The sequence below is a fragment of the Lagenorhynchus albirostris genome, chromosome 11, assembly GCF_949774975.1.
Source record: "Lagenorhynchus albirostris chromosome 11, mLagAlb1.1, whole genome shotgun sequence".
NCBI classification, from domain to species: Eukaryota; Metazoa; Chordata; class Mammalia; order Artiodactyla; family Delphinidae; genus Lagenorhynchus; species Lagenorhynchus albirostris.
This window is the reverse complement of record NC_083105.1, coordinates 667740-688497: the sequence shown is the minus strand read 5'-3', so window position 1 is coordinate 688497 and position 20758 is coordinate 667740. Positions and strand designations below refer to the sequence as shown.

General features: G+C 62.2%; 3 protein-coding genes across 8 annotated transcripts in view; 2 read left to right on the top strand and 1 right to left on the bottom strand.

The window, feature by feature from the left end:
- SBF1 (SET binding factor 1) overlaps positions 1–6500 on the bottom strand; it is a 28259-nt gene extending 21759 nt beyond the window's left edge. For all 6 annotated transcript variants that reach the window (XR_009543249.1, XM_060164534.1, XM_060164535.1 and 3 more), the window contains exon 1: positions 6295–6500. Coding sequence is in view for 5 of the 6 variants with exons in the window: in XM_060164534.1 (XP_060020517.1) it covers positions 6295–6349 (55 nt within the window). In the remaining variant the exon portion in view is untranslated. The remainder of the gene's footprint in view (positions 1–6294) is intronic.
- Positions 6501–10671: 4171 nt separating this feature from the next.
- ADM2 (adrenomedullin 2) lies at positions 10672–12012 on the top strand. The gene is made up of 2 exons (XM_060164753.1): positions 10672–10951; positions 11529–12012. The coding sequence occupies exons 1-2, from the start codon at positions 10842–10844 to the stop codon at positions 11845–11847; spliced, it is 429 nt and encodes a 142-aa protein (XP_060020736.1). The 5' UTR covers positions 10672–10841; the 3' UTR covers positions 11848–12012.
- Positions 12013–15528: 3516 nt separating this feature from the next.
- On the top strand, positions 15529–17473 carry MIOX (myo-inositol oxygenase; the record flags this gene model as incomplete). The annotated part of the gene is made up of 9 exons (XM_060165532.1): positions 15529–15636; positions 15830–15910; positions 15988–16150; positions 16304–16371; positions 16500–16609; positions 16687–16754; positions 16842–16891; positions 17036–17148; positions 17225–17473. Coding segments are annotated over 9 exons (870 nt in total), but the record flags the coding sequence as incomplete, so codon positions are not given.
- Positions 17474–20758: the final 3285 nt, after the last annotated feature.

Sequence of the window (20758 nt, the reverse complement as noted above, 5' to 3'; positions counted from 1 at the left end):
CTACGTATAACACAGGGACCTCCAATCAGTACTCTATAATGAACTTAACGGGAAAAGAATCTAAAAAAGAGTGGGTATATGTATATGTATAACTGGTTTACTTTGCTGTACGGCAGAAACTAACACAATATTGTAAATCAACTCTACTCTAATAAGAAAATTTTTTTTTAAATGACCTGGAAATTTAAAAAAATAAAGTAAACTAAAATAAACTGTGAGAGCCTCAAAAAAAAAAAAAAAGGGCCCAGGAGCCCCAGCCCAGGGGAATAGGGGGAGATACTCCCTAGTCCCACCCCCACTACCCCCCTCCTGGGTCCCGCCCACTGTGTCAACACCCCCAGCCAGAACCCACACCCAGCCTGCCACAGGCCAGCGTGCCGCCCAACTGCACAGCACCTGCCCCTCCAGCAAGGGGAGCGCTGTTCCCGACTGTTCCACAGCCAGTGCCCAGCTTAGGCACTCGGCCCACAGCCCTGCTCCCTGCCTCCGCCTCACCTGCCAGCCCTGGGCCCACTTGAGAGGTGCAAGGGTCTCACACCTGCCACCTGTGCCAGGGGAAGGACCACCCGTGCCTACAGCCCCAAACTGCGGCTTGTCCCTGCTACCTCAAGAGGCAGACGCGACAGCAAAGGTCCCAGAAGACAGCCAGAGAGGGGTGGGGCTGGCAGGAAGGACAGGAGCGCTCTCCGGAGCCCTGAAGGTGGTGGCACACAGGCCTGCTCCCTGCCTGCAAAGGCCGCCTTGCACACAGCCACAGAGCAGGTTGCCCTGTGCAGCCCTGAGGGTCCTCCAGACCAGGGAGAAGGGCATGGCCCTGCACCCCCAGCCTGCTAGCTCCCCATGTGTTCCCCAGAGAACCCCCTCCACTCCCAAAGCACCCCCTCCGGTCTGCTTCCCCCACTCCATGCCCAGGGCAGTGCTGCCAGGTCCAGTCCACACTGGCAGGGCCAGCTGGAGGCCCCTGCCTCTTGCCCACCCTTTGTGGAAACAAACCTGGAGGCACGATGAGAGTCAAGTCGGGGAAGCACTCACCCGGGCGTCGTGGAGGAAGGACGGGGGTCCCTGTTCTGCCCCCAGCTCCCACCCAGCATGGCAGCAGCTTGAAGCAGGAAAGACAAAAGCTCTCCACCTTCACCTCCCACACTCGACAAGCAGGTCCAGCCCTCCGCTCAGACCAGCCTCAACACTACTGCCCACACCAGCAGAAGAGCAGGGGCAGATAGGGAAGGTCCAGAAAGCCCCCGTGTGCAGCCTCTGAGGACCTGTGAGATGCAGTCCCACGTCCAGCCTGCCTGGTCCACCTGTGACCTGAGTGGGCACAGGAGCCTCAGACCGAGCTGGGGGCCTGGGCACAGGCCTGGACCCAAGGGCACTGGCAAACGGACCCCAGCAGCCCAAGAGCACACACTGCCCAGGCCCCCAGAGGCAGAGGAGCTGGGCTGCAATCTTAGGAACCCGCCACTCTCCAGGATCACGGAGGCAATACCAAAAAGGTCAGCAGCAGGCAGGTCGCTGCTGGCTGGGGGAGCAGGGGTAGTGAGGGGCTGTGACTCTGACTCACCAAACCTCAGCTTCCTGCTCCCCTCCCCCTCCCACCACTGACACTGAGAGGAGGTGGCAGACAAGACAGGGTGGGGGAGGACAGGTGTCTGCTGGTGCCTCACCTACCTACGCGCGCGCGCGCGCACACACACACACACACACACACACACACACACGCGCACACACACACACCCCCCGAAGCCCCCAGGGTCCATCCAGGCCCACTCCCAAGGGCCACCCTCAACAGGCCCAGGCTGGCTCACCCTAAACTGTGGCTCCTCCCCCAGGGCCAACGTGTGCGCAGCCCCAAACCACCATCTCAGCTCAGCCCTGGCTGGCACCCAGGGCTCACCCAGTTCTTGCCACGAGGCAGCAGGAGGAGGAAGGAAGGGAGGTGTGTGCGGACGGGGACAGTAGCCTCTGCCCCATCTCCCTCCCGAAGCCAGTGGGCAGGTGGCCTTCAGGGGGCTGCTTTCTACAGCCTCTCCCCCAGGGAAGTGGGCAGAGTGGCTGGCCACCGGCCACTGCCCACCCTCCCTACCCCATTCATCGTGGGGAACGTCTACTCCCACGTGCAGGGCTCCACCCTCCAAAGAACTGAGCGCAGGCTTTCCTGGAGGTGTCCAGGCCGCCTACAGAGGGTGGAGGGGGGGGCGGGGAGGATGGCACTAGGCTGGGCAGGTGAGCATTCCCCCGCCAGCTCCTCCTCTGGGCCATGATGGTCCCAAACTTGGCCCTCAGGTCTCAGCCCAAAGAGCGTCACCTCCTCTAGCCCGCTCTCTGCACCCTGCCCAAGTCTGGGGCCTGCAGTGGGACCCCAAGAACCTCCCACCCTCTAACACAGCCTTCTGGGATTCCTGGTGCACCTGTTGGCCAGCTGAGCCAGACAGGAGCTCCACGAGCAAGAAGCTACATCTCCGCGTCCAGCGCTGCACAGCCCTCGGCCTAATTAGGGCTTGCTGATCACAGACAGCCGCTGCACCACCCTCCCGCCACGATCAGCCCCGCTCACACACCACAGGCAAACAGGTTCCTCAGTAGGAAGTCCAGGGCAGCTTCCGGAGCCCCAAGGCACACCAGCGCTCGCCGGCCCTCCCTGGAAGGGCGCACCGTGGATGTGTCCTGACTCCCTCACCCTTCCCTGAGACCCCAGCCCATGCCTCAGCTCTGTGCCAACAGGGGCCGGGCTGCAATCTGGCTGCTGGCCTGAATCCTGGGGGTGGGGGTAGGGCTCTGCCACATCTCCCAGTGTCCCCCACCCAGTCGAGCTCTTGAGGCCGTGAAGGGGACCTACAGCAGCTGAGTCCCCCGCCCCACCCTGGGGTAGACAAGAGAGAGGACACCTCCACCCCATGGTGACAGGACTAATCCAACCAGCACAGCTGTGCGTCACAGGGCGGGACTTGGGGGGGCCCTAGGAGGAAGGGCACAGAGATCCCCTGAGACACAGATGGGGACAAGAGCTGTGTCCCCACAGCCAGCCCCGGGGCAGGGAACACAGAGCTCACGTCCGTCATCTGCTGGCAACGCCATCACCAGTGCCAGGCTCCGATGCCTGGGCCGGCCCAGGCCAGCATGTGCTGTGGGCAGAGGCGAGGGAGGATGGCACCCTCCTCTGCCCGCCCCTCCCCACACCCAGCACACACACCCTGAGACTAGCCGGGCCGTACGAAGGACGGCAGCGTCCTGCTGCAAACCCAACCTCCCACCTCAACACAAACCTCCACACACAGGCCGCTCCCAGCTGGCCACAGCACAGGACAAGTGCAGAGGGGCTGCAACCTCTCCAACCTCCCCGGTCAGGCCCGACTGGCTCTGACCCAAGGACTTGGACCCTCGGGCTCCCAGGGTGGGGCTGGGAGCCAGCCAAGGCCATCCCAAACAGCCCCAACCTGCTCCAGAGAGAGGGCAGGAACATGGGTGGGGAGAGTAGATGGGGCCGAGGAATGTGGCCAGCTCAACATGGTCAGGACCAAAAGAGGCCAGGCCAGGGATGGAAAGTCTTCTTCTCAGATGTTTGGGGGTGGAACCCCCAGCAGCAGGAGGGGTCCAGCCCCTCCTCCCTGGCAGATACGCACTCGGCCATCTGGTCAGATCAAAGTCACACCCCGGCACTGGTCACACTGTGTAAAGTCAGCTGACCACCATCAGGGCACTCCCTGGCCAGGAACTGGCCCCCACGAAGTCCCCAGGGCTGGGCCAGGGTGCAATACAGGCTAAACCCATGTCCTTAGTGAAGGAGCTCCTCCAACTCACCAAGGGAGGAGGCTACACCTTCTGAGATGAATGGCAGGGAACCACCCAGTCCCCTCCCTGCCCTCCTGCCTGGAGCGGTCTGCCAGGTAGTAACCATGAAAGCAGGGTGCTTCCTCAGGTAGGACTCCGGGACTCAGCGCCCAGAAGGTCCGCACAGGGTGTGCAGATCCAGGCCACGGACAAGCCTTCCACCACTCGGCACTCTCCACTCAACCCAAAAGACTGTGTCTTGCCCTAGCGTCCTAGGCCTGCCAGCACGCACGGGTGCCTGCGTGCCACCTCCCGCAGAGGTGCCCACTGTCTGTGCCAAGTGCTGTCCACACACTGGCTGCTCAGCATTAACAAGACACTCATCACTTCCTGGAGCCTTCTGTGTGAACAGCTCCATGTGTGTATGTCCACCTTGTGCTCAGAGCAGCCTGGGAGGTCTGTGTCACTCACCCGACCCCCAGATGAGGAAGGTGAGGTGCGGAGGGCCGAAAGACTGGTCCAAGGTCACAGAGGTATCAAGTGGCAAAGCAGGGACCACTGAGCCTCATGCGGTGCTCCTCTGCTTCAGACTCCCCCCCCACCTCGCTCTGCCCTCTGTCCCACAGCCGGGACTCCAGCTCGTGGGCTTGTTCCTCACAGGGATGGACCAGTCATGCCAAGGGAGGCCCTGAGGCTGGGTAGCCAGCCAGCAGCTGACCAGCTCCAACCCCGGAAGACAGTGGTTAGGGGGCTCCGTGGCCCCCCAGCCCTACTGAAGGGACATCTTGAGAATCACTCCTTCCGGTCACTTGGGGTGAGCAGGCACTCCTCACCGGTGGGCGCCAGCCTTCTCCCCTGCTCTGCTCAGAGGCCACACACACCTGGGGTGCCCGCCGCCCGTGTGGCCCCAGCCCGCCTGTCACGGAGCCTACCCATGCCTCCCCTCACCTTCCGCACATTCGCTCCAGCTGCCACCACCATCAGCATGCCTCCCACACTGCCCTCGGCGTCCTCAGCCTCCAAGCTCACTCTGCAGGCAGCCCCGGCCCTGGCACGCAGCCTGGGGGCCCTCACGCTGGGGCAGCACCTCGGCCAGCCTTGTCTCCCTGGATCCAGTGCACCCCGCTGCTGCAGCTGGCATGTCCTCCTCACTGCCCCCTCCCCACATGCCTTGGAGCAGACAGCTCTCCCTCTGGGCCTGTTCAACACTGACAGTGAGCCTGCCACGTGCAGACTGCAGGACGAGGACAACTGGTCCTTGCCTACAAGAACGCCCTCCCTGAAGGGAGAGACATGCTCGTGACTGAGGGTGTCGGGATGGATACGACAGGAGGAGTGGAGAGGAGGAGCGAGTGTTGAGCGAAAGGGCGCGAGGAGGGTCTGGAGAGTGTGGAGTCCAGAAGGTATAGGCTCAGCCAGAAGAAAAGCAAAGAGGAGGGCAAGTCCGGGTCCTGGATGGTGACAGAGGCAGCTGGGGTGACAAGAAGCAGGGTAGACTGGGGGTCTCGACCCCACTCTCAGGCTCAAGGTTCAGCCCCAGCCTGACCACACAGCCACCCCACCCCCCAGTGACACACGTGCCCTCCTGCAGTTTGGGATCTGAGACCCCAGCTTAGCTCTGGGGTAGGCTGGGTGCGAGTCCCAGCCCCTCTGGGGGCTCAGACCAGGCACTCAACCTCTCTGCCCTGACTGCACTCTACACATGGGGGCAACGACAGGGAAACCTCGGTGGGCTGCTGGGAGGAAGAAGTGAGATCACACACACAAAGGGCTGTGCAGGGCCTGGCACGCTGAGTGCACACCCCAACGCCGTTGTCTCCACGGCTGTTGCTGATGTCACTGTCAGGCTGTTTTCTCCTACCCCCTGGGCTGAAGGGCTCTCAGACACGGGCGCTGACCCTAGACACAGACCTCCTGGCCATCGGCACCAGTCACCACACCACTCTCCCACCCAGGGCTTGGCTGCAGGCATGAAGTCGGCAGGCCCTCTGCCAGGAACACTCTTCTCTCTCCTCTCCACAGTTCCCTCTGAAGTCCTCCGAGTTCCAACTCAAACACCACCTCTTCAAGCAGTAGTCCCTGAACCCCACCCCTTTTCTGCATGCTCCCCAGCCTCCTGTACCTGAGACACGGCACAGAGGCACTGGGGGTCAGAGGAGGCGCTTGCAAGTGAACGTTCCGTGCCCCTGGAAGCAGAGCCGCCCGGCAGTCCGCCAAAGCAGAGAGAGCCCATCCCACCCAACTGGGAGTCGGGAGGCCGAGCCGCCCCAGGGCCCTCCCACCTCCGGGGCGACGCCGAGACGCTGTCGGCCCGGTTCTGCCCTGACTGGGGTGGGCAATCTCGGCCCGCCCCGTCTCGCCGCGCTGCCCACCTCGGGGAGGTCGGCCCTCCGTGACCCCCGACCCCGGACCCCAAACCAGGGCGGCAGGTGCCCGGCTGACCCTGGGGCTGCCCCGCCGCCCCGGCTGACCCTCCCCGGCTCCCGGTCCCCGGCCCTCAGCCCTCGGCCGCGCGCCGGCACTCACCGCGCGGGTGCGGCCCGAACGCCACCAGCACGAAGTAGTCCGCGAGCCGCGCCATGGCGAGGGGCGCGGGCGGGCTCCGCGGCTCGGGGACGCGAGGACGGCGCTCTCATGGCCCGGCCCCGGCCCTGGCCCGCGCACCCCGGACGCCTCGGGCCCGCTCCACGGCGGCGGCCAGGGCTCCAGCCGCCATCTTCCCAGCCAGCCGGCCCGCCCGGCCGCACCGTGCGCCTGCGCGGCCTCGCTCCGCCCCCCCCGCGGGCGGGGTCCGGAGCGAAGCTCCCTCATTGGACCAGCGGCGCGGGCTCGGTTCCCGGGGGCGGGATTCAGCCGCTCACCACCCTCAAGCGGTGACAGCGACGGCGGCTCGGGCGGGTCAGCGGCAGGCGCGGGCCGGGTCAGAGCGTGCCTCGCCGTTGCGGCTCCCACGCAGGGCGGAGAGGGGTCGGGCCCCGCCTCTGGGAGCTCTGTCTGGGGTCCGCGCGGCTCCCGGGGCTCTCTACCCCGGCGCTGTCAGTCTGCAGGAAGGCTGGAAGGCCCGGCCCTACCCACAGGTCTCCCAAACTGGGGCCCTAAGCCATCCCCTGGGGCTGCCAGCCTGGTGATAGGGGGGAGTACCCACCCAGGCCCTACCCTTGGGGTTCCCAGCCTGAAGAGGGCTCTGGCCCCACTTGGAAGCCCAGTCTAAGTGAGGTGAAACGCTTAACACATGTACTTTTATTTTTTTAATTTCTATTTATTTATTCGTTCATTCATTCATTCATTTATTTATTTTTAACACATGTACTTTTTAAAAGGCGCGCTGCACGTCCTGCTGTAAAGAGCTGCGTACTAGGCCGTGAGGCGCCGGGGCCCGGGTGCGCTGCTTGGGAGAAGGCTGCACCACTCAGGGTCCCTGACAGTGCCCACCACCCTCAGCGCGGGGGCCGGCCAGGGCCTCCCCCGCAGTGACACAGGGATGGGCAAGGGGGACACAGAGTCTAGAGCAGAACACGCTAGGAGAGGAGATGGGGTGGGGGGCGGGGCAGCCTCAGGGCTGCTCGCTGACAGGCTGGGAGGGGAAGGCAGGGTTGAACTTGTTTTGGGGTGACTTTGGCTGCTTCAAGAACCTACGAAGGAACAAACTGCTGGCGTTCCTCCTCCATCCCCTCGCAGGGGCCCGCCTGGAGAATGAGTGGAACACAACCCAGAGACAAGCACTGAGGGGGAAGACCACCAGGCTCCCCTCCCTGCCTCTGGGCACATGCCCAGCCACAGCCTCCTCTGCTTCTGGACGGTACTGGGTAGATAGGCTGAGAACCCCTCCTTTTTGCCCCAGCTGTCTTGAGTTAGCTTTTGTCACTTACACCCAAAAAGGTCCTCACCACCACATTACCACACCACTGAGCTTGTGCACGGGCAGGCAGTGTCCCAGGGAAGCCCTCTGGCCTAGCACATGAGCCCAGGGCTGGCTCTTCCACAGAGATGGTGGGGACCCTGCACTCCATTTTCTTCCACTCTCATGCCCTCCTTGCAAGGAGCCCATTCCTTGAGCACCTTAGGGTCAAGGGTAGGTTTGGGGTCACTTCTAGACCATGATAGCCCCACTCAAGTTCCTTGCTGCCACACTGTCCATGTTACCCTCAGAGGCACTCGCCGCTGCCCGCTTCCTCTCAGTGTGGCTCCAGTCACCTGCCATCCTGCCAACACCGTTGCCCCCCCCGGACAGTTTCCACTGTCCTCACCGGGCAAACCCCAGCCACGCACAGTCCTGCCCATCCGTCTCCTCGAGGCCTGCAGCGCCAGCTGGTGCAGAGTAGCCACAGCGACTCCGCGGCCCCAGCTGTGGATGCACTCTCGCCACTGCCCATTCTGCTGACATCTGGTCAGCTCTGTTCTCTCTGCAGTCTCCTCTGACCCCCTTCCCGTGTCTCAGAAATGACCCCACTGCCCTCCTTCACAGAGAAAACAGACTTGCATCACCGCAAGTCTGCCCCCCTCACCCCCGCCTCCCCCTCCACAGCGACCACAGAGGCTCTGCCCCTCCTGCCCCCTCCCCGCCTCTGGCTGTTTGCTAGGTACCCGCATCCTCAATCTTTCCCTCTCTGTGGATTCTCGCCATCGGGATTAAACTCGGTCTCTCCCACCTTAAAACACTCAAGCAAAACCTCCCTAGATGCTGTCTGCCCAGCCAACTGCCACCCTCGCTTTTCCTGCTCCACGATGGTTTCTCTCTAAAGCATTCCTCCAGGGGAACCTCTGGTCTGCTTCTTGTGTGTTTCCATGGGTGAGCGGTGCTCTGAGTGGCTCCGCAGAAGCGGCTCCTCCACTGAGGATCAGTGGGGGAAGCCCATGGATTTCCCCTTGGGGGGCACGTGGACAGTTACAGAACACAAGTGCCACGAGCCGCTGTGCAGGGGCTGTGGGATCACAGGGGGTCTCTGATCCAGTCAAGAGGGATAGGGGTGAAATAAGCTCCCAGGCTGAAGCCTGAGGCCAGAGGACACCCTGCCCGTGGGCTGTCGGGGGAATGAGCCCCTAGGCCTGTGGTGGCAGCCAGTGTTCTGAGAGAAAGAGTGCAGTGGCCGAGGGCCTAAGAGACTGTGAATTTTTATCTATTTCTTCTTTATTGGTGGGGTGAGTGATACGGTCACATGTGTTTTGGAAAGACGGTACTGGCAGCACTGTGGAAGGCAGATTGAGGGAGGACGGGGGTGCTGGTGGGAGAAGCAGCAGCTGCAGAACCGGGTCCACTTGCCTGCCCCTTGGTCCCTTGCCTTGGGGTCCCTTGCCTGCCCCTCTTCCCACGCCGGGTTCTGTCCTCTCTCTTCACTCTCTGTGGGTGATGGTCACCACACTCCTCACCTCTCAGAGCCTTGCCAGCTCCAAAACTACCCAGACTGTGTTCCAGGGCTGCCTTCTCTTCAGCCCCAGGCCCAGGACGCTGGAGGCCAGCAAGACATCCCTACTGGGATGTCCCCCAGGTAGCTAACCCCTCCCCCCACTCTCCCTGCATCAGCAAACAGATGGGTGGACTGACCCTCCTCATCTGCCCCCCTGCTCTGCTCTGTTTCTCTGACCCATTCTCTCTGTCCCCACTGCACCCTTCCTGCCAGCCCTTCAGCACCCACCTCCCTGCTGAATTCCACTTTTCTAGTATAAATGTGATCACATCACCCACCCTCCTTCCAGCAAAAATAAATAAATAGAAACGGGAATACCTGCTGATGCTTCCCTTCCGCTCTTTCACATGGCAGGTGCTCACCACTTGTTGATTTATTCATCCAGCTAATGTTTGCTGAGCTCCCACGGCGTGTGCAGAAGGAGGGACGGAGAGTGACCAGGTCACTCATGATGACCCGCTAAGAGGGGGCAGGACCGGAGCAGGGAAGACAGAAGAGGAAACACAAGTGGATGCAGAGATGCTCAGATGACCAGAATGTGTGAGGGTGCGATGGGGTAATTGTCCCCTCCCAGAGGGACACAGGGATGAAGAACCCCGGCACCAAGTCCGTTATCGGTGGACAGGGCATCAGCTTTGTGGAGAGCAGTTTGGCTCCATCTGTCAACACAAACACGGGCTCACCTTCAGCCAGAATTCCCGTGTCTGCAGAAGGATCCTATGGAGACACATCCATGGGCTCATGAAGAAGGGTTCCTGCTCTTGGAAAGCTTGGAAATCACCTAACTGCTTCCCAATAAAGGATCAATTAAGTCACAGAACACCTACATTTTGGTGTAAGATCAACCATAAGAAAGAATGGCAGTCTCTATATTTACATATATTTTTACCTATGTATGCATAGGTGTCTGTATATAGTGCACACACACAGGATGCAACCCCCCCTCAACAAAACGCACACAAGAGAAAGTCAAGAACGGGGCGCCCATCCGGACCTGGGAGAGGAACCCACTGGATGGCAGTGAGAGGTTCTCACTTCCTACTTATTTAAATTTCTTACAAAAACCAGTTAATACTTCAGTAATGGTGCGGGGTGGGGGGAGGGTAGAGTTTTTAGGAATAGAGCTGCTAGGACCTCTTAAGGAGGGGTCTCAAAATCGCCTCTGTCCAGGCCCCTGCCACTCATTGGCGCGGACATTTAGGAGGCGAGGCCCAGGGACCTAGAGGTGGTGGGCGGGACACAGCCCCGCCGATTGCACGCCGCAGCACCCAGTTCTTTACCCCTCCAGCCTCAGGGACAGTGTCCCCCACCAGAAGGTGGCGGAGGTGAGGCTGGCCTGCCGGGGTCTCTGGCCAGCCGCCCGCGCTCCCTACGGCCGCCGCCCTCTCTCGGGAGCACCCCGCCCCGCCCCGCCCCGCCGGCGCGTCCGGCTCCGCCCCCCTGGAAGACTATTTAGCCCCGAGGCGCTGAGGCTCAGGCCCCAGCAGGGCCCCGACCGCCAGCTGACCGAGGAGGTTCACGCACCACTTCGTGTCGCTTTGTGTTGGAGACCCTCGCCGACTTACCGGCGCCAGCCCGCGCGCCCCGAGGTGCGGGCGGAATTGGTGGCTCAGCCGAGGGCCGCCCCCAACACCTGCCCGGCTCACTGCCCCCTCCGGCCCCGCCCTCATGGTCCGGCTCTTGACGGTCACCCTCGGTTGCATCAGCTTCCTCTACCTGCAGCTCCCAGGCGCGCTGTCCCTCGGCCTGGCCCGGAGCCGGCCGCCCGCGCGACCCAGGTGAGCAGGTCTCAGACCACCCTGGCTGCCGGGGCAGGAAACCAGGGTGCTCGGGGGAGGCCTCCCTCCGACCCCGACCCCTCCCCAGTTCCTCTAGCCCCTGGTTGGGGAAACCCCCCACCTGCTGCTGGGGCCCACCCCCTAGATCAAGGGCCAGCCCCAGGCCCTAAGCAACCCACCAGCAGGGCAAGAGGTTCCTCTTTCTCTGCGTGTCCTCCGAAGGCATGCCCACTCCTCGACACTGGCAGAGCAGACCCCTCAAAAGGAAAGGTCAGCTGTGGGAGGGGAGGCTGGAGGGGCCTCAGGCCCGCCCACCTCCCCCCACCCCAAGGGAAGGGCTGAGAGGGAGTCACCTGAGTCCTGAGCTTAGTGGCCCACAGAGGCCAGGGCTGCCCCTTGCCCAGGGAGGAGCAGGTAAATGGGGCTACTGAGTGGCTGAGGGCCAGGCCCTGAGCCCTGAGCTCAGTGGGCTTCCCCTGCCCGTGACCCCAGGCCTGTGTGGAAGGGAAAGTGGGTGGGTTTATGGGTCCCTGAAAGGCTGGCCCGCCGGGCTTACTTCCTCCATCTCCCTCTGCAGGGAGCCCCCAGCCCGGACTCCTTACAGTGGCTTGCAGTCCCGGCACCCTGCAGCCCGGCCTGTGGTCTGGAAGCTGCACCAGGCCCTCCAGCCCCAGAGGAGTGCCAGCCTGGCCCCTGCTATGGGTCAGCCTCTCCGGAATGGCCCCCGCCGACACTTGGGTCCCCGCAGGCCCCGAGCCCAGCTCCTGCGTGTGGGCTGTGTGCTGGGCACCTGCCAGGTGCAGAACCTCAGCCACCGCCTGTGGCAGCTTATCGGCTCAGCCGGCCCACACGACTCGGCCCCTGTGGACCCCAGCAGCCCGCACAGCTACGGCTGAGGCGCGGCAGGCCATACCCCTGCCTGTCCCAGCTGGGATGCCGCGCCCTAATCCCAGAGCTGCAGCTGAGCCCCCAGCCCAGAACTAGCCCCGAAGCTCCTGCAAAGAGCAGTCACTGGAACAGCGGTGCAGGCCCCTGAGGACACCCCCGCCCCACCCTCCCCCCACCAGGTTCTGCAGCAGCCAACCTCGAATGACTGTGGACACAGAAGCCAGTGCACGTGTGTGGACCCAGCAGATCCTGAACACCCAGGGGCTCTGCCCCTGGGGAGTGTAACACTTGGAGGCGGTTGGCAGCATTAGAGGACAGGGTCTGCCCAAGGACGTAGGGCAGATGCCAGGGACCTGAACACCCTGGGCCACCTCTGGGCAAGCAGGAGAGAGGAGGGGCCCAGAGGTGGCCCAGCATGGCCTCTTCCCTGCTGGTCCTGACATGGTAGGGTTAAGGCTGGACTGCCCTGTTCCAGCTGGACCCAAGGTCACGATGCAGACTCCCTGCCTGGGTGCCCTGAGGGCAGCTGGGGAAAGGGTGCAGGGGTTCTGGGGCAGAGCAGGGCAGAACACCCTTCCCACTCCCTAGGGCAGGGTGGGAGTGGGGCGGGGCAAATCTCCCAGCCCAAATCTCTCAGTTAAGGCGGAAGCACCACCACCTCAAGGTGGGTAGGGATGGCCGAACAGGGGTTGGGGCCCCGCAGGCCACAGGGGCTCCCTGAGCCCCATCCTGCCCGGCGTGGGGACAACAGGAGGCTGGAGCAGGCTTGCCAGGAGCCTGGGGGAGGGGACTGGCCTCAAATTATCTGAAGAACAAGTCCACAGCCAGGGGGCGGAGTTCTTGGTGTGTGTCTGCCCCCACCCCCCACCCGCCACGGGGGAGGGGGAGGGGCTTTAAGTGCTGTGACACCAGAGCCTTTTGCTAGTCCTGTAGTACTGGCGCCCAATGCCTCACGGGTTCAGAAATGTGGTTTCCGTTATTTAACAAATGTTCATACAGCACTTAATTTGTCGATGTTTGCCATGTCACCCTCTCAGCCACCCTGTGAAGAGAGCATGCCTTTATCCCAGCTCTGCAGCCAGAGATCAGGGAGGCGCCTGCGGTCCCTGCAGTGCCCACCCACAGAGCCCATACCCTGGGTCGCTGGCAGGCCTGCCCCTCAGACCCCCGGGGGCCCCCTAAGGGCGGGAGGCTCCTGGACGCGCCATCTGGCCTCCCACCCTTGCGCTTGCTCTTCCAGCTCAGGGCTCCCCTTCCTTCCACCAGGCCCCGTGGGAATAGTTCAGGCTGGGGAGATGAACTGAGGACAGCAGGGGCCCCGGGGGAGGAGCCGAGAGCGCCCAGGCCCTGAGCCCAGGGGAGGCGTGGATGTTGGGGGGAGGCTGGAACAGGTGTGTGCGTGGGGGCTGGATGGGCGGCAGGCTGGGCCTCAGAGCTGGGAGCCTGTGGCCACCGAGGGGTGTAGAGCAGGCAGGGAGGGTGGGCTATGGCACAGGGCCAGGGGGACTGGGGGGTAAGGAAGAGGAGGGCTCCGGGAGGGCCGAGTCAGGGAGAGTCAGGAGCTCAGCTCGGCCCAGATCCTCCCTGGCCTCGGCCCTGGGGTAAAGTCCCTTGCGGTCTGGTTCTCCACGCGGGATGCTCCCCCTGCCAGAACACCACCCCACACTGCACCCTCCTTGTGGCAACGCAGACTGCCAGGAGGCCCCCAGGATTGCACCACCTGGTGCCCTTGCCCAGGTGCTGCCTGAGCCTTGGGCTGTTTTTCCTTAGGGTCGCCCGCTATGGTCACAGCATCGCACTGTGGTCCACATGGCCCCTGAGCTCCAGACCGTGTCCTGGCTGCCTATCTGACACCCCACTTGGAGGCCTGGTGGCAGCCCCCCAGCTCCCCCACCCGCTGCCCCTCTCCTGCCTCATCTGGATCCACCGGCCGGCCCTTTCTCCCTTCTCTTGGTCCAAGCCACCACCTGCTTTGGGGTCATGGTTCCAGCCCCCACCCCACCTCCCCAGGCCCCTCTCCATCCTTGCAAGCCACCACCTGCTTTGGGGTCATGGTTCCAGCCCGCATCCCACCTCCCCAGGCCCCTCTCCATCCTTACAGCCAGTATTTTCTGAGCACTTGTGGAAACAGCGAATAAACCCTGTCCCCCGCCCCCAGGGACCGAGATTCCAGCGGGAGGAGGCAGAGGAAACCAACCTCAAAAGTGCGTGAGGGATGCACGTGCACCTGGGAAGCTGGAGGCGCTATGGGCTCACACGGGCCAAAATCACTTTGCCGTTTTAAGTGGGGCCTGGTTGATTCTCAGCGTGGGCAGGAGGCGCCTCGCGGAGTGCCCAGCACCTCGCCCACTGCCCTCTCCCGTCCCACTCACCCTGACGGCGCTCGGTGCCCGTCCTTCGCCAGAGCGCCGGCCTCTTTCCAGTGACGGGACCGTCAGCTCCAGGTGGTGCGGTCCCTGCTGTGTCCTCACTGCCTAACTCAGCCCGCACATGACCAGCGCTGTGAATTCATCTCTGCCCTGACTCGAGATGGAGCCCCTCGCCCCAAGAGCCTGACAAAGACCCCCTGGACCAAACGTGAGCCCAAGGCTCCAGCCTCACCCAGTATTAGCAAGAATCACACCCTTGACAGAATCCTGGGGTTTAGCAAGAGCGCCCCCACCCTTGATGTCTCTCCTCTGGCTATCTTCCCTCCGGACCCCTGCCCACCCAGCCCACCCCAGGCCCCCTCCCTGCCTGGTGGCTGTAAATCCCCAGCTGACTGTGCTGGGGATTTACTCTGTGTTCAGAGTGGAGCCCGACCTCTCCCTTCTAGGAAAACGTGAATAAAGTCTTCTATCCCATTTTAACAAGTGTCAAAATGACTTTCTGAAATAAGCCCTGCCCCGCCCCGCCCCAAATCCCAGGTGCCTGGGGATGATAGGGTGTTGGGAGGGGCCTACCGCCTGGGGCATGGAGGTGTTTAAAGCTTGGGAAGCAGGAGTGGGAGTCTGGCTACAGAGCAGCCTCGACCCCCCAGGCAGGTCAGTTGCTCCAGGGACGCTGAGGTTGGCTGGCGGTGGGGGGGGGGGGACCGGGCCGCTGGGGGGTGGGGGGGACCGGGCCGCTGGGGCTGCTTCTGTGCTGACACATTAACTCTCAGAGGCCAGGAGGAGGGTGGATGGTCACTCATTACCGAGGGCCAAGGCCAAGGGGCTGGGTGGTGTCCGGTCACTTATGTAACCTGTGGGCATATATACGGGCACCCGGGCCTGTGGAGCTCTGCCCCCTCTCAGGATGAAGGTGGCTGTGGTGAGTACCCCGGACCCCGCACGGGCTGCTCCCCCGGGGAAGAGGCAGCAGCACCATGCCCTCTCCCAGCGGGTTTCTGCCGCCAGCTCATCTGGGTCAAAGGTCTCCCTCCTTCCTGTCGTGGTCTAGCTGGGGCAAGGGTCGTCGGCCCAACCCCTGGGCTCCCTGCGGACCCAGGTCTTGAGAAGGAGATGCCGGGTAGGGGTGCTGCCAGAGCCGTGCATCACTGGGGAAGCAGGCATCCTCGGCATCCACCCTGCAGATAAGGACACCAGGAGCCTGGAGCACCCACGCGCCTGTGCTGGGAGGGGCTGTGCCCTGGGGCGCCCACTGCGTCTGACAGCCTCGTACCCCCTTGGGGATGTCCTCCCTCCCTCACGGGGCTGGCATTGTGGTGAAATGGGTTCACTCCCCCACCCAACCAGGACCCAGACCCTTCCCTGGTCTACCGGCCTGATATGGGGCCAGAGGCGGCCAAAGACAGGGGCAGCTTCCGAAACTACATGGTGAGCACCTGCGGCCGCCCCTAACTGCGCCCCTGGGAAGGGCAGCACCTGTCCCCTTGCACAGCTCCAGGGGCCACCCTGGGGATACCCCGTTCACGTCTCGCGGGGCCAGGCCTGGGATTGGGAGGCAGTGGCCCCCTGGGTGTGACGGGCAGGGGTTGGCGAGCTGCCTGGCTGACCTTCTGCCTTGCAGTCCGGCCCTCTCCTGGACCGTGTCTTCACCACCTACAAGCTTATGCACACGTGGCAGACCGTGGACTTCGTCAGGAGGAAGGTAGCTGGAAGACTCCCAACCCGAACCCCCCGAGGGCCGACGCTGGGGCTACGCTGACCTCTCCCTTACTGGCCCAGCATGCCCAGTTTGGGAGCTTCTCCTATAAGAGAATGACTGTCATGGAGGCTGTGGACATGCTGGATGCGCTGGTGGACGAGTCGGACCCCGACGTGGACTTCCCCAACTCCTTCCACGCCTTCCAGACGGCCGAGGGCATCCGGAAGGCCCATCCCGACAAGGGTGTGCTCCCCACCCACCCCGGCTGGTGGTGGGGGAGGGTGGAGGTCCGGCCCTCTCCCAGCAGGCCCTGCCCCCCACCCCAGCCCCAAGGCTGTCCCTCTGCCCTGGCCCCTGCACCCCCTCTAGCCTGCCCTGCCCCTCTCTCTCCCCCAGACTGGTTCCACCTCGCCGGGCTCCTGCATGACCTGGGGAAGGTCCTGGCTCTGGCAGGGGAGCCCCAGGTGAGGAGAGGGGTGGAGGGGGTGGGCAGGGCGGGGCCCAGGGCAGCCTCGGCTCTGGGCTCTGCTCTGGACACCCACTTGGTGGGCAGGCCAGTCAGGCCCACCCACCGTTGCCTGTCCCTCCCCAGTGGGCAGTCGTTGGAGACACCTTCCCAGTTGGCTGCCGTCCCCAAAGCTCTGTGCTTTTCTGGGACTCTACCTTCCAGGACAATCCTGACCTCCAGGACCCTCTGTACAGGTATGCTTCCCTCGCCATTGGCCCTCCCCTCTGCAGGGTGTTTCTGAGCCCCCCTCACCCTCTGTCTCTCCCTGCAGCACAGAGCTTGGCATGTACCAGCCCCACTGTGGGCTCGAGAACGTCCTCATGTCCTGGGGCCATGACGGTGAGGCCAGTTAGAGACAGCAACAGTGGGGACTGCGGTGGGGGCCACGCCTCTGGGTGCCTGGTGGTGACACCCTCTCTCCCCCAGAGTACATGTACCAGATGATGAAGTTCAACAAATTCTCCCTCCCACCGGAGGTAGGTGTGGGGGAGGAACCAAACCAAGAACCCCGCCCAGCCTAGCCCAGTCCAGCCCGGCCTGGCCCAGCCTAGTCCAGTTCACCCCAGTGCAGCCCAGTCCAGCCCAGCCTGGAGCGTGGGGTGTGGTTCCTCCTGCCCCAGGCCTTCTACATCGTCCGGTTCCACTCCTTCTACCCGTGGCACACGGGCGGCGACTACCAGCAGCTGTGCGACGAGCAGGACTTGGCCATGCTGCCCTGGGTGCAGGAGTTCAAGTATGGTCGTGCCCGTGGGGGGGAGGCGGGGGAGGGGACCCGGGGCTTCATGAGGCACTGTCCCTCTGCGCTGCAGCAAGTTCGATCTCTACACCAAGAGCTCTGACCTGCCAGATGTGGACAAGCTGCGGCCCTACTACCAGGGGCTCATTGACAAGTACTGCCCCGGTGTCCTCCACTGGTGACCGGCCTGCCCACCCTGCCCACACCCAGCTGGGTGCCCTGGGGTGACAGCCACTGTCAGGCACAGTGACGACCCACCCTGGCCTTTCTAGGGGACCCCACATACCCACCTGCATTCCCTGCCCCGTTGGCCCCTCTCCCTGGTTGCAATAAAGACTTTGAAGCAGCTCGTGAGTCTGACCCTCAAACCCTCACTGAGACCGAGGCGTGTCGTGGCAGGGCAGTCACTTGGGGGGGCGGGGGGCGGGACAGGCAAGTCCGCGATCTCGTGGACACGCGTGCCCGGCCATTTCTGCCGCCATAAGCATCTTGCTCGTCCTCCAGCTCTGGCGTCAGAACCTGGGGTCACCCTGCCCACCTCCACATTCTGAAAACAGCCACTGAGTCCTCTGGGCTCAGTCCCCTTAAAGATGACAATACAAAATACCTGATAGCTAGAAGAACGCACTACAGGAAACATCATGATAAATGCTCAGGTTAACTGCCATGAACACGACCCACGAAAACACGCCAAGAAACCCTCCGTGGGCCCCAGGGTGCAGCCCTCACCTTGGCCGACAATCACCTTCTTTTCCTTGTGGTTTCGTCCCCCAAGTGTGCACCCCTCATGCTGCAGTTCAGCGTCAGCCTTCCCTCTACTAGCGGTTTATTCCTTTGAAGAAAGTGGCTCATGTGTCTAGGGACTTCCTGTTGGGATTTGCTGGTTGCGTCCCCATGGTATCTATCAGTATACTTTCCTCGGTCTTTCTTGCTAACTGGTAAATAAATTTAGAGGCTTAGTCAGATTCAGGTTTGACTTGTTGAGGGCAGGGGTGCCCTAGAGGCGGGGGCTGTGCTTTATCAGGAAGCCCCGCTGTTTCCCGTGTTGTCAGAAGCTGCTGTGCGGCAGTTCAGGTCTAAGAACACCCTCCACCGGATAGAGTGAGAACAGCAAGGCTCCAGTTCCATCCTCACTCACCTGGTAGAGCCCCGCAGTGAAGAGCAGCTCCCCTGGTGCTGTCTGGTTCCTGTTTATGGAGGAAAGAGAAGTAAATGCTCCTGTCTCTCTCTTAATTTACCGTTCTGCAAGAGCTGGTTCCCTAGCATCCTTCAAACATGATCAAGTTGTCTGTTTTTGAATCAAGAACGCGTAGATTTCAGCATATTTGTGCCTCAGTGAGTTATTCTTACTGGTGCTCAGACAGGGTTGGGGAGGGTCTTTCCTGTGGGCCCCTGGCTGCTTCTGACCATCGCAAGGGTCTCTGGGATGTCTTGCCGCGTCTGGTGTAACAAGACGCCCGACTCTTTCCTGTGTCTGCTGTAACAAATTATCACAAGCTTGGTGACTTAAAACAACAGAAGTTTATTCTCTCAAGTGCTGGAAGGAAGCCAGAAGCCTGAGATCAATGTGTCAGCAGTGCCCCCGCCGGAGGCTCCGGGAAGATGCAGCCTCAGGTGACACCAGCGCACCCTGGCTGGTGGATGGCTGTCTCTTCTCTGTCTTCACGCAGCTCCGTTTCGGTGTGTCTGTCTCCCTCTGCCCCTCTTATAAAGACACCTGTGATGGTATTTAGTGCCCACCCAGACTATCCAGGATGACCTCCTCATCTCAACGTCCATAATTATATCTGCAAGATGCTTTTTCCAAGTAAGGTTACACTCACAAGTTCCAGGGATCAGATGTGGACATCTTTGGGGGCCATTTTCCAGTTTACCACAGAGGCTGCCCTAGACGTAGAATTGGCCCTTTCTCCAAGGAGCCTTGATTTTGCTGAGTGGGAGGTGGTATTACAAATCCACGTGCTGGGGCTGAAGACCCAGTCACTTCTTGAATGTCCACTGGTTGTAGCCACGAAAGGTGGCACTGCCCGCTGCCCCCCCTGCCTTGTCCAGGCTGCTGCATGGTCAGACCCTCCCGTTCCGCTCAAACCCCACCCAGGCCCTCCCTGTGTACCCCAGCCCCTCTGTGCGCTGGTGTCAGGAGAGGACGGGCTCGAGTGTGTCAAGAGGCTTTGCCCAAGCTCTTCTCCACTCGCTGTGCTTCCTTCTGGAGAATTTCTGCCTGCCCTGGGCTCCCTCGCAGCGTCCCTGGGCAGCCTTCCCAGCCGCGGCCCTCTCTCAGCCTTTGAGCTCAGGCAGGGCAGGTGCAGGGTGCCAAGGGGGTCCCTCCCTAGAGTTGCTTGTGGGGTGCAGGGGGCTCTGAGCCTGGACTGGGTGTGGGCAACGGGGCCTCTCAGCCTTCCTGGGAGCAGGGAAGAGGCTGGGGTGGGGAAGAGAAGCATGAGTCCCAGAGCTGGGCAGGGGGATGTTGGACAGATGCCCCTCTGGGACCTGAAACCCCCCGGGGGAGCCTCCCCAGTGCAGAGCAGGAGTGGCCACCTTTGCCCCTGCTCCTGGGTCCCCAGGCCTCTCTGTGGCCCTGCAGACCCTAACCTGGCCATCTCCAAAAAGGCCCCAGCGTGGGGGAAGGGCAGCGGGGGCCAGGGCTCCCGTATTTCTGTCTACCAGGGCCCCGCTGGGAGCCTCAGGGCACTGGGGCAGCTGAGGAGCCCGCAGAGAGGAGGAGGGGCTTGGCCCTCCCTCCAGCCTGCTCTGCTTTCTGTCACCGGACCGCTGCCTCACTGCACCCGCCCCTCCTGCAGCCCACCAACTCCCACGGCCTGGGTCAGGCCTTCCAGCACCCTTCTAACTAGCCACGTAGCGGCTGATTATGGCCTTGTTACTCTGGCCAGGCCGAGGGGACTGTGACCATAGAGGAAGGTGGCTGCTTCCAAGGGCACTGATGGCCTAAGAAAATACAACAGTAAGTTCAAACCCCTACATTTCAGGCTCAAGCCTGGACTGAAAGAGAAACAGTCTGTGGCTATACCCAGACCGCAGCCCTTAGGGCTTGGTAGGCAGCTGCCTGGCGGCCCCCGAAACTCTAGGCTGTCAGGGGCCTGTGAGGTCACTGCTATTTTCACCCAGAGACGTCATTGCCTTTTCACTGAGCCCACATTCCCATGGTGACAAAATGTCACAATGGGGGCAACGGTCGTGGCCCTGTCCGTCTAGTCCTCACTCTTGCAGTTTAAAAAAAGGTAAGTTTTACTTAAGAATATCTTTTTTTATCTTTTGGGCGGCGCCTTGTGGCTTGCGGGATCTTAGTTCCCCAACCAGGGATTGAACCCAGGCCCTCGGCAGTGAAAATGCTGAGTCCTAACCACTGGACGGCCAGGGAATTCCCAAGAATGTCTTTGATGAAGTAGTAAAAGCTATTGATACTGTTAAGTCTCCCCCTTGAGTGCAGCTCTTTTTTAAGCTGGGGGGGGACAGGAAGTTCTGTGCGGGCAACAGCAGGACGGCTGCCTAGGGAGAGCGGGTGTGGGCCCAGCTGCCAGCTCAGCGGGTCAGTCTTACTCGGGAGAACAACTGACAGACACACCCGAGTCACTCAGCCTTGGGGATT